The sequence below is a fragment of the Kazachstania africana genome, chromosome 3 (assembly GCF_000304475.1).
Source record: "Kazachstania africana CBS 2517 chromosome 3, complete genome".
NCBI lineage: Eukaryota > Fungi > Ascomycota > Saccharomycetes > Saccharomycetales > Saccharomycetaceae > Kazachstania > Kazachstania africana.
In genome coordinates, this window is record NC_018942.1 from 428,580 (window position 1) to 443,668 (window position 15,089).

The 15,089-nt window shown below is 36.4% G+C and overlaps 9 protein-coding genes across 9 annotated transcripts; 7 read left to right on the plus strand and 2 right to left on the minus strand.

Annotated features, from left to right (window-relative positions):
* Positions 1-42: 42 nt before the first annotated feature.
* On the plus strand, positions 43-2,112 carry MAD1 (coiled-coil domain-containing protein MAD1; the record flags this gene model as incomplete). The annotated part of the gene is made up of 1 exon (XM_003956294.1): positions 43-2,112. One exon carries the CDS (start codon positions 43-45, stop codon positions 2,110-2,112), a length of 2,070 nt encoding a protein of 689 aa, XP_003956343.1.
* A 147-nt stretch (positions 2,113-2,259) lies between these two features.
* LCL3 (Lcl3p) lies at positions 2,260-3,063 on the plus strand (the record flags this gene model as incomplete). Its single annotated transcript, XM_003956295.1, has 1 exon — positions 2,260-3,063. The coding sequence occupies one exon, from the start codon at positions 2,260-2,262 to the stop codon at positions 3,061-3,063; it is 804 nt and encodes a 267-aa protein (XP_003956344.1).
* Positions 3,064-3,316: 253 nt separating this feature from the next.
* Positions 3,317-5,710, plus strand: SCY1 (Scy1p; the record flags this gene model as incomplete). The annotated part of the gene is made up of 1 exon (XM_003956296.1): positions 3,317-5,710. The coding sequence occupies one exon, from the start codon at positions 3,317-3,319 to the stop codon at positions 5,708-5,710; it is 2,394 nt and encodes a 797-aa protein (XP_003956345.1).
* A 373-nt stretch (positions 5,711-6,083) lies between these two features.
* On the plus strand, positions 6,084-8,063 carry KAFR0C02180 (uncharacterized protein; the record flags this gene model as incomplete). Its single annotated transcript, XM_003956297.1, has 1 exon — positions 6,084-8,063. One exon carries the CDS (start codon positions 6,084-6,086, stop codon positions 8,061-8,063), a length of 1,980 nt encoding a protein of 659 aa, XP_003956346.1.
* Positions 8,064-8,293: 230 nt separating this feature from the next.
* MIY3 (Miy3p) lies at positions 8,294-9,508 on the plus strand (the record flags this gene model as incomplete). The annotated part of the gene is made up of 1 exon (XM_003956298.1): positions 8,294-9,508. One exon carries the CDS (start codon positions 8,294-8,296, stop codon positions 9,506-9,508), a length of 1,215 nt encoding a protein of 404 aa, XP_003956347.1.
* Positions 9,509-9,857: 349 nt separating this feature from the next.
* On the plus strand, positions 9,858-10,247 carry MPC1 (pyruvate transporter MPC1; the record flags this gene model as incomplete). The annotated part of the gene is made up of 1 exon (XM_003956299.1): positions 9,858-10,247. The coding sequence occupies one exon, from the start codon at positions 9,858-9,860 to the stop codon at positions 10,245-10,247; it is 390 nt and encodes a 129-aa protein (XP_003956348.1).
* A 144-nt stretch (positions 10,248-10,391) lies between these two features.
* Positions 10,392-11,051, plus strand: KXD1 (Kxd1p; the record flags this gene model as incomplete). Its single annotated transcript, XM_003956300.1, has 1 exon — positions 10,392-11,051. One exon carries the CDS (start codon positions 10,392-10,394, stop codon positions 11,049-11,051), a length of 660 nt encoding a protein of 219 aa, XP_003956349.1.
* Positions 11,052-11,124: 73 nt separating this feature from the next.
* On the minus strand, positions 11,125-12,660 carry DBP3 (RNA-dependent ATPase DBP3; the record flags this gene model as incomplete). Its single annotated transcript, XM_003956301.1, has 1 exon — positions 11,125-12,660. The coding sequence occupies one exon, from the start codon at positions 12,658-12,660 to the stop codon at positions 11,125-11,127; it is 1,536 nt and encodes a 511-aa protein (XP_003956350.1).
* Positions 12,661-12,986: 326 nt separating this feature from the next.
* On the minus strand, positions 12,987-14,440 carry RPL7A (60S ribosomal protein uL30; the record flags this gene model as incomplete). The annotated part of the gene is made up of 3 exons (XM_003956302.1): positions 12,987-13,616; positions 13,945-14,038; positions 14,430-14,440. 3 exons carry the CDS (start codon positions 14,438-14,440, stop codon positions 12,987-12,989), a joined length of 735 nt encoding a protein of 244 aa, XP_003956351.1.
* Positions 14,441-15,089: the final 649 nt, after the last annotated feature.

Here is a 15,089-nt window from a genome sequence, read left to right on the forward strand (position 1 = left end):
ATCCATCAATATCAACAATTTTAATAGCAAAACAGCACTGATATGAGCGTGAGCGGAGGATCCTCACCATTTTTGGAAACACCATTAGAGGCCACAAGTGATAAAGGTATACATCTTGAAGATAGTCCCGTGCGTGTCGGAAAGAACAACCACGTAGATACAATTGAAGCTAAAGATAGACAAATTATTTCACTTGAGTACAAGTTAAACACGTTACAAAATGAATTTGAATTAGAACGATTACAAACACAGAGACAGTGCAATACGCTTGATAAGCAGTACCGTTCCGCGGTGGATGAATTGGAAAAAGCCTTGGATGATACCAAATTTTTACATGAATCTAACAGTAAATTACAAGAAGAGCTTTCTGTCGTCAAAGATCAACTGAATTCAACGGAACTGGAAAAGGACAAAATTATCAATGGACTGCAATTCAAGATACGCGCAATTGAGCAGGAATTGAGCGATTCTCGATTGAATCAGGACTCTGAACGATCTAAACTGACCAATGAAGTCGAAACTTGTAAGATAGAAAATGAGAATTCACAGGCATTGCTGGCAAAGTATGAAGAGGAACTTCAGAAACAATCGAGTGAATTGAAAAACCTGATCAAATCGAACAATGAAAAAGATATAGAGATTTCAGAATTAAAGACGACAAAAATAGTGAATTCGCACCCAAATTACTCTACAGAGGATTTACAAGAGTTAGCCACCATGAATAGAATGTTTCAAGATCAGATGAAATACGTGAAAGAGCTGGAAGAGGCAAATATAAAGCAGGCTAATGAGCTGAAAAGGTTAAGAAATTTAAATGATTCTTCACAATTTTGGAAGTCTGAAAACGAAAAATTACAAAGCAAACTACAGGATTTGGAAATATTAGAGAATAATATTCAGGAATTACAAGTCGAAAACATTGATTTGAAGTCCAAACTAACTTCAATGAACATATTTGATGACCAAAACGATAAACCAGAAAATATTATTAATGATTGGCAACTGACGAAGAAAGAAAATTTGATATTAACTGATGAGAATTCGAAATTGAAATTGAGCGTGAATAATTTGAAACTTTTGAATGAGGAACTAGCAATGGAAAGAAATCAATTGTTGGATTTGAACAAAAATTATGAAAGTAGTTTGATTAATTTGAAAAAACTGAACCACGAATTAGACCAACAAAGACTTCTATCTTTCGAAGAGTGCAAATTATTGAGAAAACAACTAGACGATGTTAATGAAGTTGTCACTAGCGATAATGAAGGTCGTACAAAGGAGATGCAATCACATAAAGAATTAGAAACATTGATAGATGACTATAAGAATAAGACTGATGATCTAACGAATGAATTGAAACATATAAATGAGCAATTGCTCAATTCACAAAAAGAACAGCAGAATCAATTAACGAAGAAGAGGAAAACAAACGACTACAATGGCCTAAGTTACTACTCACAAAGAATGAATGAATTACAATTAGAGAATGTCGAATTGAAAAGAAACTTGCAAAAATACCAAAATTTAAATAAGTTGCTCGAGGAAAAGACCAAAAAACTTATATCTCTCAAAGAAAAGAAGATTAGAATATTACAACTACGTGATAATCCTTTAGCGAATGACCAATTTATCAAGAAAAAGCAGATAACGTTACTTCAAAATGAGAATAAAGATTTAATGGAACAAATAAAGGATTCTGCTAGCGATGTAAGGACAGTCCCATTTTCTGTATATGAGTCACTCAGCTTTGAATTGAAGCAACAAGAAAACGAAATATTTAAAGTCAATAAAAAATCTGTCAGATTAAAAGAGATGTTTAATAAGAAATCCCTAGAATTTATTGATGTGGTTAATTCTATACTAGGTTTTAGACTAGAATTTCAACAGGATAACAAAGTAAAAATATACTCATGTTTCAAACCAGATAAATTCTTAGTAGTAGATTTAGTAAAAAATACATTGGTATCCAATTTAAATTTGCATAACTGGGACGAACTACTAAAGTTGTGGATCGAAGAGAGAGGCCAAATTCCATGTTTCTTGGCCACAGTGACGTTACAACTCTGGGAGCAATTGAACAGTGAAAAAAATGTAGAACTAACGAGCATATAGAACATTTAGTATATTATATAAATGTAACTTACTATTATTGTGGAACTACAATTTTTCAGAATATCGCCTTGACCTGAAAAAGTACGCTATATGATGAATACATAAAAAGGTACATGGACTATAAAAGTGAACAAATAACATTACTCAATGGTCCAGGCCCGTTCTGAGAAACCAAGGATAGATAAAGATGTTATTCTTACGTCCGCTTTACTTAGTGGCTCCCTTCTTGGCGCCTATATCTGTTTTGGCAGATATTTACGACAATTCAAATCTGCTAGGGACATACCGAAGTACATATTTAGAAGGCGATGGCTCTATGGGAAGGTTACAGCAGTTGGTGATGGAGATAATTTCCATTTTTTCCATACGCCAGGTGGCATACTTGGAGGATGGGGTTTATTCAGATCGTTACCCATATTAGAAAAGGCTGATATCAATTTCAGTAAGAATAGTAACATATCAATGGTAAGACGATTTTTCACTTTGAGAAGTGGCAAACGGAAGAAAATTTCCAGATACTATTTGAATTTGGCTATCCCATTGAAAGGTAAACGCAATCTACCCACTGTCTCGGTAAGATTATGTGGAATTGATGCGCCAGAGAGAGCACATTTTGGCAACCCCGCTCAACCATTTAGTGACGAGGCATTGAATTGGCTACGGTACCAAATTTTGGGCAAGAGAATATGGATAAAACCCCTGAGTATTGATCAATACAATAGATGTGTTGCGAGAGCTGTCTATTGGAGTTGGCTTGGAGGATGGAAGGACGTCAGTTTAGAAATGATAAATGAAGGTATGGCTGTCGTTTATGAGGCAAAAACAAATGCTGAGTTTGATGGACGAGAGAAGACTTATAGATTTTGTGAGTTTATCGCTAAGGCACAGAAAAAGGGTCTGTGGTCCCAAAAGAAATTGGAAACTCCGGGTGAATTCAAAAAAAGACTATAATTTACAATCCTATCTCAGTTTCAAGCATCGTATATTACCATTAATACTTATATATTCTATCAAGCGAGTGACCATCCACTGAGAAGATTTTGGGCATCTCTCAATTTTTGACACTTTTCGTTTTGGTGGAAAAAATAACATCTTGATGAGCGAAAAATTGCTTAAAACTTCCTGTAAAAGACAGCCAAAAGCGATACAACAGCACTGAAAAGAGAGAAACGCAGGTCCTAATTATTATATAAATTATTACAAAATGATGTTTTGGTCCTCTAAATCCGGAATTAATTCCAAATATTCCTTTTCATCATCGCCTACATTCACAGCTGATCCATGGAGTGTTTACACTGGTAGACCTAAATCATCTAACAGTTCTTCCAGTCTCTCCAAAGTTTCTATTTTCATGTTTGATAAGAAAAAATATGAGAACTACTTGCTTAACTATGGTATAATCAAGTCGAAGCACTCATCCCACGACAAACAGCTACTTGAAGAAGGTTACAATATTTTGAGAACCCAAGTGTCCAATTTAGCGAAATTGAAACATCCAAATATTTTGGCTCTCATAGAACCATTAGAAGAACATAGTAAGAACTTTCTCTTTGTTACAGAATATGTTACTGGATCATTAGAATCTGTCTTCAAATCTGAAGATGACGAAGAGCAAGACTTTCTTAGAGGACACATCAAAGATGATATTATCGTCCATAGAGGTATACTACAAATTGTCCAAGGTCTTGAATTTATCCACAACAGGGCTACATCTGTCCATCTGAACATACAACCAAAGTCAATTTTTATTAATGAAAATTCCGACTGGAAATTGTCAGGCTTAGGTCATCTAATAAAACTACCGCAAGGCACAAATACATCCGAATATTTTCTGCCACAATATGATCCAAGAATACCGCAATTCATGATATTGAATCTCAACTATACAGCTCCAGAAATTGTTTTTGAAAATACCATATCCTGTAAGAATGACTATTTTTCATTAGGGCTATTGATCAACTTCCTCTACAGTGGAAAAAATGATATTATCAATGCTGAAAATTCATCGAGTCAATATAGAAGTGAGTATACAAAATTTGAAAGAAAAATCAGTACCATGTCTTGGGATAACTGCTTCAATAAATTACCTTCAAAATTACAACAATTAATGCCCAAATTGATGAATAGAGATATATATTCTCGTTATGACAACATTACTGAATTTTTAGATAGTGAGTTTTTCCAAGATCCACTTCTCAAAACAATAAATTTCTTGGATGACCTTCCAACAAAATCGACTGAAGAGAAGCTAGTCTTCCTGGAAGGTTTAATTCAACTATTACCACAATTTCCTGCAACACTTCTGCAAAGAAAATTTCTACCGATTTTATTAGAATTGTTATCTCAGTTATGTAGTGATAAAATTACAGATAGTCGATGCATTTCTAAAGATCTAGAAATTATTCTTACTGTTGGATCAAATTTATCGCAATTAACATTTCAAGAGAAGGTGTTCCCGACTCTAAACCAAAAGGACAGATTTAAAATTCTTTTGGAAAATGCTACTGTTACATTAATTGATAATCTGGAAATTTTGAAGGAAAAGATCAAAAAGTCTTCTTTTCTTGACAATATTTTAATCCCCATTATGAATTATGTTTTAGACAAGCTTGAAGGAGAGAATGCGGTAATGCCACAGGAGAAATTATTGTTCCAGGTGGATATACTTCTTGAAACTCTTGATTTCCCCTCAGTAAAAAAGATATTTTTACCATTACTATCCAAGCTTTTCACTAAGACGACAAGTTTAACTGTGAAGACTTCGTGTGTTGGTTGCTTTGAGACGTTAGTTAAGAAGAAGGCTATTGATGGTTATACATGCAGCGAAGAAGTGTTACCGCTATTTAGAGTTATGAAAACTAGAGATCCCAGGATACTTTCAAAATCGTTCGAACTATTCGAATGTACTCCAACGATAATTAAGGACGAGGTTGTCTTAGTAGAACAACTATTACCTTTAATGTGGAATTATTCAATGGCTTCAACATTGAGAGTGAGCGAATATAACAAATTTACCACGTCGATCAATAAGTTAACCAGTGATATCCAACGTCAACATGTGGCAAAATTGAACAATAAAGGAGATGATTTAGAATCCATGAATTCATCAAAAGCCTTCAATAAGATTATTGAATCTCAACCTGTTGCAAAACCAAAGGATCTTGATAATGATGCTAGTAAAAAACTTGGAATCCCAGCAATTCAACCTACCAGAAAGACATCATCACCTGTAGGTAACACTAAGCCTTCAATTCTTACTCCTAAACCGCGATCAACAACCTTCAACGCTACTCCATCGGGCCCTGTCGCACAACCTAGACAGTCTATATTAACACCAAGGAAAACCGCCGGAGCAAAGCCACTGGTATTTACAAAAGGTGTAGCAAATACATCCAAGAGAGCTACAACAACCAGTGAGCAAGCATCTAATTCCTACGACGACTTTGCAGATTTCGTATCTAGTCCGTCCCCAAGTTTAGCTCCGGCACCCGTGCAAGAGACTATAACGACGAAGAACATATCGGATGTAACACGCAACGACAAATCTCTCCCGCCAGGGTTCTCTGCCTCATTATTACAGCCTAACAGGAAAGCCTAATGGCCGATCTGTATATATATCACATAAAAATATAACCTCTTATAAACAAACAGACCGATTCATTCCTTTCCACACTTTGAACCTGTCTGCAGGGCTCGAGAAATGCCAAGAATTTAATCTACCGGCCTTTTCTTTTTTTTTTGGCCAAGACTCCAATTTGGAGTCCAGATCGGGAGAAGTTCGACTATTGAGGAAAGGTTTACCTATTAAGGGAAGTGCACCACTCTAAGGCTGCGCCTGTTAAAATTTTCGAAGTCTCGCTAGGGTTTATCTTCTTTATCTACAAGATATATATATATAAAAAAGAGAAAAGACATATACATGTGAGAATAGTTTCCATTTATAACCAGTTCAAAACACTAACGCCTGAGATATGTTACCTGGAGGTAAAATTATCACCGCTGCTCTAGTGACGCTGTCGATCGTTGTAGTATCAGTAAGTTTTATTAGGCTAAAGACCGATGAATCACTATTAAGTATAACCACGAGGAAGATCCCATTTTTTGCATCTCCATCTGCCTCCTTTTCTGTTAAGACCTCGGATTCTATAACTTGGGATAACTATAAAGACTTCATGGAGCCTATTGATTTGGAAAATAGTACTGCTATTTTCAACTCCATATACGCCGCATTAAGACAGGCTGGTTCTGATATTCATCCATTGGGTGTATCCTATTTCCCAGCTGTAATCCCAAAAGGAACTTTGATGTATCATGCTGGTGCTCCAGAGATTCCCGAATCATTTGAATGGTTAGCTATGGATCATGAATTTAGTTTCACGTTCGGGGTAAGATCCCAAAAATATGGTAGAAATGCAACGGGAGGTGACAAATTTCCAGGATTTGGCCCTGGCAAAGACGGTCCTTCGGGAAATAAGCCACCAGGAGGTCTTCCAGGTGGTGGTCAGCGAAGAGGTAAAAACGGTCCAACGGGGAATCGTCAAAGTAAGAATAATTTCTTAACTTTCAGAGCTACTAAAGATCTGAACAGGTTTCTGTACTTAGATGGTGCTTCAGCAGCCAAGACAAGTTCTGGTGAAATGGATACACAAAAAATGTTGTCTGACGTCATCAACTGGAAACTTGGTATTAATGATTCAGATGTTGATTCATACCACATGATAGAGAGAATGTATGCAGCTAGAATATGTGAGTGGGGTAGACCCTTTGGACTAGATGGTATTATAAGAGTTGAAGTTGGGTTTGAAGTAGTCCTCTGTGATTTCAACAATGGCGCTACCGAACTAGTCTCTAATGTGAACATTCCTAGTCCAAATTCTGCACTAGGATTACCTGCTCCTGCTAACGTTACAAAAGAGAACGGATGGCCACTTGATGACAATGGGAAGATTATCGAGGAAGAACTAACAGATGAACAAAGAGATATTATGGATCAGGAGGATTTCTGGCAAGAGACCTTATCTCAGTATACCTCAATGCAAGGATTTGATCAAATACGTGCAGGCTTTGTCCATGATAAACGTGATAAGAGAGTTGAACTTGATTATAGATACCTTATTACCGGTATCAATCGTACTTATATCAATCCAGATGCGAACAACAGAAGACTTTTGAATGATGATATGACATGGGAAAAACAACTTGAAATTGTGAATGACCTTGAAGAAGTTATTTCATATGGATTCGACGCTAGAAAAAGTATTGATTGGCAACAAGTGGAAGATGAAATTGTTGATAAGTTTGCTCCAATGTTAAAGATGATGCATAAGTTTTTGAACAGTGATTCTGAAACAGAAGAAGGAGAGCTATCGCTATCGGATATAGCATTACAGGTCACCAGATACACATTAAATTTTGTGTTAAGATTCACTACAGTTGAGAGCAACGACGAAGAAAGCTCCTCTTCCCTTAAAACATTTGGATCTGGAAGACAGTTTGCTATATTCGAGTATGCTAAGCCACTTAGCGTATTAGAGACGCCATCAGATTACTTAATTTGGTCTGCAAATGTTCGCGTGGTGGAAGCAATTGTCGATACTATATATGACATTCATGAATTACTTCTACCCATTGTTAAAAATAATTTATTTGATAAAGAAGCTGAAGAAGGATATGAGGAAAGTGCTATTGAGTCATCTCGTTCCAAGATCAATGCATTAGTAAAACAATTAGATTGGATTGCATTCGATTACAAATGTGACCGTGCTTGTAATTGGGATGAAGTATGTTACACACCTTCGTGGGGTCCTTCACCATTAGCGCGTATGGGAGATCCAAACAGCTCCGAAGACTCAAAATTTGGATTCCACTACGATAATGAGAGGGGCAGACAAGTAATAAACAAGACGTTGAAATGTATTAGTGCTGATTACTTGATCAATAATAGGAAATGATTCAATTTATATACGTAGGTAAGTATAAAGTATATAAAAAACGTATAGCCAACTTTTATTACAGTATATCTTTTTCTGACCGTATAGATCTTTCAAATCGTATGGCGGGCGAAATTCGAAGTACGGTGCAATTTAAGGATTGCAAATTATGAAACATACAGTATTTCTGAAAGAAAATTATAGGAACTGAAACTACGAGCTGAGTATTAGTGTTGAGATTAGTGTCAAAAATGTGTGCTGAATTTACCACCAAGGATGCTGAAATTAACGGGCTCGAGCGCACCATTCTACTTCAAAATGGCGACGAATCTACCGCATTGGTTGCTTTAGTCAACGCACTGGTATTGTCGCCGGCATCAGCGAATATCTCTTCGAGATTGAGACAGTTACTGGAATCAAAAACATCAATTCCACAGGAGGAGTTGGTAGAGACCTTAGCTAATACTGGAATCTCGAATCCCAACAGCAGTGTAAATACAAATATACACCAACTACTAGATTACTTACCTCAATTGCAGACAGGGCTTAGCATCAATCCTGAATTCAATGGTTCATTCGAGGACGGAGTGGAACTATCTCTCTTTAGGCTATATAATGTTGGGATTGTGCATGGATGGATTATAGATAGATTCAACGATCCCATTGCCTATGAACATGTATCCAAATATTCGTATGAAGAAGCTCAAAGAGTTCTAATCAAATCATATGATATCAAGAAGGGTAATACACAAGTTAGTAACACTGATGAAATATTAGAGGATGCTAACTACATCAAATCCTTTTTGGCGAGGACCGTTACGCAATTGACTGACCACGGACTTGCTCATCTAAAGGAAATTTTGGTCGAGAAGTCGTATGCGGTTCTATACAGAAATAACCAATATTACACCCTACATAAAAATAATGGGGACCTTTTCATATTAGTGACTGATTTGGACCATGAGACAAGAGGTAACTATGTATGGAAATCATTGAAGAGTGTAAATGGGTTGGATGACACCTACTATACGGGTGATTTCATCCCTGCGTCTCTGCAGCACCCAGCAAAAAACGATAATAGAAGGATCGAGCAAGTAATGTCCAATCCTTTCGATGACACACACGAGGAAGTGAACCTAGGAAGAAATGGATACGACAATGCAATGAGCCACCAAGTCGAAGATGACGAAGAGTTAGCAAGAAGATTGCAAGAAGAAGAAGACAGAGAAGCTGCTGGTGAGATACAACATGACTACCTGGCAAGACAGCGTGCTAATAGAAGAAGAGCACAGGAGTCTAGGGCGAATAACCGTGCTGGAGCTAAGAAGAGTAACAGAATCAGTAGAATGCTGCATGGAAATAAAAACCCACACGCCACCAGCGACGATGGTAGCGTCGAGCCAGAATCTAGAAACACTTCTTCTAGGAAAAGAGACAAGGTGAAAGACAAATGTGTTCTAATGTAATCATAAGAAAGTCCAGATTGACTAAAACTGTATATACTGATAGATACGCGTTATAATCAACTCTAATATGACTAACAATCATAAGTACATTTATTTCGTTTCGTGCGATTGTGAAAGCGAAGCCGGGGACTCGAAGGATCATAAGGTCATGGGAGAATTCGTACTTCTCAGAAAAGTTGTGCCTCAGTTCATCTTCTAATGGTCACAGCTCATTTACTATCGTTTTTTCCAACTGTTCCAAACTTATTAAAGAAGAGAGTGGAACAAGATAGTGGCTACATATACATATTGGAATAGTCTCTTATTACCCAAACGGCAATTATTTATTAGTTCCCTTTTTTAATAGACGATGTCTCAACCGGTACAACGTGCAGCTGTACGTTCAGTTCTTCAGAAATACATCAACAAAGAGACTTTGAAATATGTGTTTACCACCCATTTTTGGGGTCCAGTTTCTAATTTCGGTATTCCAATTGCTGCGTTGTATGATTTAAAGAAGGATCCAACTCTGATTTCAGGTCCGATGACCTTTGCTTTAATTGCATATTCCGGTGTCTTCATGAAGTATGCTCTGGCAGTAACACCAAAGAATTTTCTGCTTTTTGGTTGCCATTTTGTCAACGAGGCTGCACAATTAAGTCAAGCTTACAGATTTATTGACTTCTCACTGAAATCTGATGAACAGAAGGCTGCCATTCAAAGTAAATATGCAGATGAAGCTGCCAGGAAGGATTCATAGGGTATATATTAATTCTGTAAATAAAATTCGAATACTTTGACCCACGTAAATATACTTTCACTTCAACTATATAAAAATGAAAATTGGTTTTACGAAAAAATAAAGAGTCTTCTAAGTCAGGTTTGTATAACGTAGACGAAAGTAATGTCCAATGGAACGAGGGACGACCATAATGAGGGAGTGACTGAGTTTAATGTAGGACGAACGCAAACACCTAGCATTGACTCACAAGCTTACGCCATTCCAATAACGGACGAGTTCATGTCCCAATTGTCTGATTCTCATACATCTAGTAGCGAAGAGGCCAATGAAAGCGATGAGGTATCTCCAAGATCAAGTGGCAATTCAAGTACTAACGATGAATTTTTGGATGAGATAGTCCCAGAAACCACCAATACTTTATTTATGGATACGCAAGATCCAGGTGCCATGATTGATGTGCCGAAATATATCTATGATTCGTTGACGCAAGCTTTAGAGTCAGTGAACTTCTCTGAATCAGTTGCATTACAGACTAAATTATCTGCCGTGATAAATTCCAAAAGTTTAGAATTGAAACAGTTGATAGATGAAGCTAATGAAAAACTAAGTCATTTGAGGGTAAGATACCAAAGAGGCATAGCGACTTCACAAAATATTAAAGCCAACTTGAATTACTCTAAAGAGAAGATTAAAAAAATAAATAGCTTGCTGAGTGTAGATTTCCCAATTGAATTCAATCAAGCTAGAGACAAAATATTAGAAAGGCAACTCGATGACGAGGAAGAGGGGGACGATCGAGATAACGGCAGCAATAAAACGTAGGAGAAAAAGTGTTCTGAAATAATCTACAAATACATAATATATACAAAGATGAGTGTCAAAATATTAAAATACATTAATCAAATGTAATCTTCTTTGGTTTCTTCGTCATATCAACATCCTTGTAGAAGGCGCCATAAGCACCATGTTCCTTTTTCTTGGTGTGAGTACCAAATTTAATTAAATCTTCTGGAACAGGTTGGTTAGCACCGTTTAGGACATTGACCAATGCACCGGCCAAATGCTTTTCTTGTTCAGTGAATAAGGTATGAGCAACACCGGTCTGGCCAGCTCTACCGGTTCTACCAATTCTATGAACATAGTCTTCAACAGTCAATGGGAATGTTAAGTTGATAACAGTCTTAACATTTGGAATATCTAAACCTCTGGCAGCAACATCAGTAGCTAATAATAAACTGGATTTACCTTGCTTGAAGTCATTTAAAGCTTGAGTTCTTTGTTGTTGTGATAAATCACCATGAATTGCAGCGACATCGTAACCGTTATATCTTAAATTTCTTTCCACACGCGCAGCTTCCTTCTTATACAATGCAAAGATCAAAACTTTATCGTTCTTCTTGGCACCACCTTGATATTTCTTTAATAAATCCAACAATTTTCTTTCCTTTGTATGTGGTTCGACAACTTCGACAATTTGTGTAATTCTCTTGTTGGCAGTTAATTCATCTCTGTTACCAATAGAAACCTTAACTGGGTCTCTCATGAAAGTAGAAGCCAATTCACGGACTTCCTTTGGCCATGTGGCAGTAAACATAAGAGTTTGTCTGTTAGCTCTATTGCCGTTAGTCTCTTTGATAATATTCTTGATATCTTCTTCGAAACCCTTTTCTAACATTCTATCAGCTTCATCAAGGACCAGGTATTGAACCTTAGAGAGGTTAACAGAGCCTTCTTGAATCAAATCTAACAATCTACCAGGGGTAGCAACAACGACTTGAGATCTGCGCAATTGTTTTCTTTGTTCATCCTTTGGAACACCACCGTAGATGCAACAACATTCTAGGCCGACTTTGTCAGTTAAAATGATCAAGTTGTCGTAAATTTGAGAGGCTAATTCTCTAGTTGGGGAAATGACTAGAACGCTGATATCCTTTTTATTCGAGCTTGAAACAAGACTGTGGATGGCTGGAACACCGAAAGCAAAAGTTTTACCTGAACCAGTTTCTGCAACACCGATAACATCTTTACCTGCTAGTAAGTATGGCCATGAGGCAGCTTGAATTGGAGTTGGCTTGGGAAACTTGGAGATCTCTTTTTGAATGGTACCTTCTAAAGAGACATGGGAGAATGAAAGTAAAGGACGTAAATTTAATTTTTGTGGGTCTTCAACAGTAACCTCATTTTCCTTATAGAAAGCATCAATTTCAGCTTGTGGGACTTTTAACAAATCTTCATTTTGGGCAACATCGTTTGAAGCATCGACAACTTTTTCAACAGATTCAGAGCTCTTTTCCTTCTTTTCCTTCTTTGATTTCTTTTCCTTCTTATCTTTCTTTGATTTCTTGTCCTTCTTATGTTTCTTCTTCTTTTCTACTAATTCAACATCATCTTGAACCTTTCTCTTCTTTTCTTTGAGTTCCACTTCAGTCATCTTTCACCACTTGATTTCTTTATGGAGTTATATATGTTATATAAATTAATAAACTACTAGTAAGTAGTATTATTTAAATGAACTTGCGATGAGCATTGCGTAAAAAAATTTTTCAATTTCTTTCTTTTTCCCGGCATAGCAGAAAAAACGATTTTAATACAAATAATAATTGTTAAACTATAAAGAGACAGATATACAAATGAATATAAAGATAGTCAGAGCCATGTTAGAATGCTTCTTACGGGTTGAAAAAAAGTGAAGGGGATATTAAACTATACATAAAATAAAAAGGAATATACAGCGACGGTAATCTTTTTAAATTAAGTTTAGTTCATGGACTTAACTAATTTGTTAATGAATTCTTCACGGTTACCGAAAGAACCACCTTGGATGAAGTGCTTGAACTTTCTTGGAACACCCCAGCCACCGGATGGGTTGGATAACTTGAATGGCCATAAGAAGTTGTTAGCTTGCTTGAAGTGTGGACCGACGGTGACGATTTCGTGGATTAAATCATCAATGGATAAGATACCGTACTTACCTAAGTTAGCTTCAATAGTAGCATTGTCAGATAAAGGAATTCTTTGCTTGTTGATCTTACCGAAACCTCTCTTGTAGACTAATTGTCTAACAGTGGAGTAAGATGGGTAACCGTAAGCAACGTATGGTTCGATTAACTTTAATAATTCGGAGGTAGCCTTGGTGACCTTGACGAAAGTACCAGAGTTGATTTGGTTTAATCTTAATAATTGTAAAACCTTTCTTGGCTTTGGTGGGATCTTGTTGATACCCTTGATTCTAACGACGAAGACTAATTTTTGTTGAGCTTCAACGTAGTAAGAACCAGAAGCCTTAGCATCACGCTTAGCTTGGATGACGGCTCTTTCAGCAGCTTCGTATTCCTTTTGATAAGCAGCGTTTCTTTCTAAGATGATGGCTCTCTTTTCCTTGTTAGCCTGAGTATAAATTACAACGAATGGTTGATTGATTGTTAGTAAAAGAAATTTTTTGAATAAGATTGAGACTGTCTTCATATACAAAAGCATTGATCTGGGTCAGGCAGGAGAATAAAAGTAATACAATTGAGTATTGCTTTTAAAAAAATTCAGCCGAAAGATGGTTAAAATTTGAACGACAACATCGCCAGTTGGCTAGTCGAAATGTATGGGATACAGTTTTTCATCATACTTTTTTTAAAACATGATTACTTTTATTCCCGTGACCTCACAGATTAATCTAAGTAATTGAAGAATAGTTTCAGAAGTTTGTTAAAAAAGAACATACGGCCTTACGAGCAGCTCTTTCAGCAGCGAATTCTTCGGCAGACTTTTGGTTAGCCTTAGCCTTCTTTAATTGAGATTCTGGAGTTAAGATTTTTCTGACAAAAAAAAAAAAAATTACGAAAATCGTTAGAATTAGAGTTTGTACTAAAATTGTTTAAGATACGAAGTCACATCGAATTGAAAACACCACTTTTCATTCGATACGCACAGGGATAACAAACAGAGACATACAGGAAATGAACATGAATTTGTACCGTTTTATTTTATATCGGTGGATAAGAATACGATACAATTCAAAATTCATTAACATGAAATATCTTTGACCTTCTCAATGAAGGTGATCCCTTTGTTGAAAGAAACACTCTAAAAAAGTGTTCATAGAGAGTTAGGAAATTTCTAGAGAAGATGAAGAAGAAGAAGTAATGGTTCCACTTCAATGCAACTTGTAAATATAAAACAGGAATTAATTATGGAAATTAAACATACTCAGCAGCCATTGTCAATTGATTAGTCTTGTGGTTTTATGTAAATTAAGAATTAGAAGATACAATCAAAGAATGAAAATATGTAAGTTTATATAATCGGTGGAAATCGCTCGACCAGATGGAAAACTGAAAAAAAAAGTTGGCAGAAGAACTTGCGTCTATCTTTTTTTGTTTGCGGATGCAATTTTTCAATTTGTATTTTTTGTTGAAATTTTTTTGGGTAACCAACGCAAGATGAATGGGTGGACACAACGAAAACAGTCAAACAAGTGCATGGGTGTTGCAAAGTGAAAAACCCAATACCCATCCAAACGTTGGTGCAATGATGGCATTATCCCATTCTGGGCAAAGTGTAAAGAGACAAGAGGAAGATTGTACAGATTTTTTATATCAGTGGTAGTTAATAACAGTATGATCAGCCCCGAAAGATGGTTAACGTAGTAGACATCATCGCAAAAATGCTAGTCACTAATTTGGTATGCCGAAATGGCACGTATCATCACTTTATACTGTTTATTACTAGCTTTTCCAAAATAACACTAAATATAAGGAAAGCCAGGGTCTGTGCCCTCACTAGACCGCGGATATACTTATCGCAGGTTCTCTTCAAATGAAGAAGAGAAACTTTGACGGATCTACAAATAAATTATCTCGTTCTTTT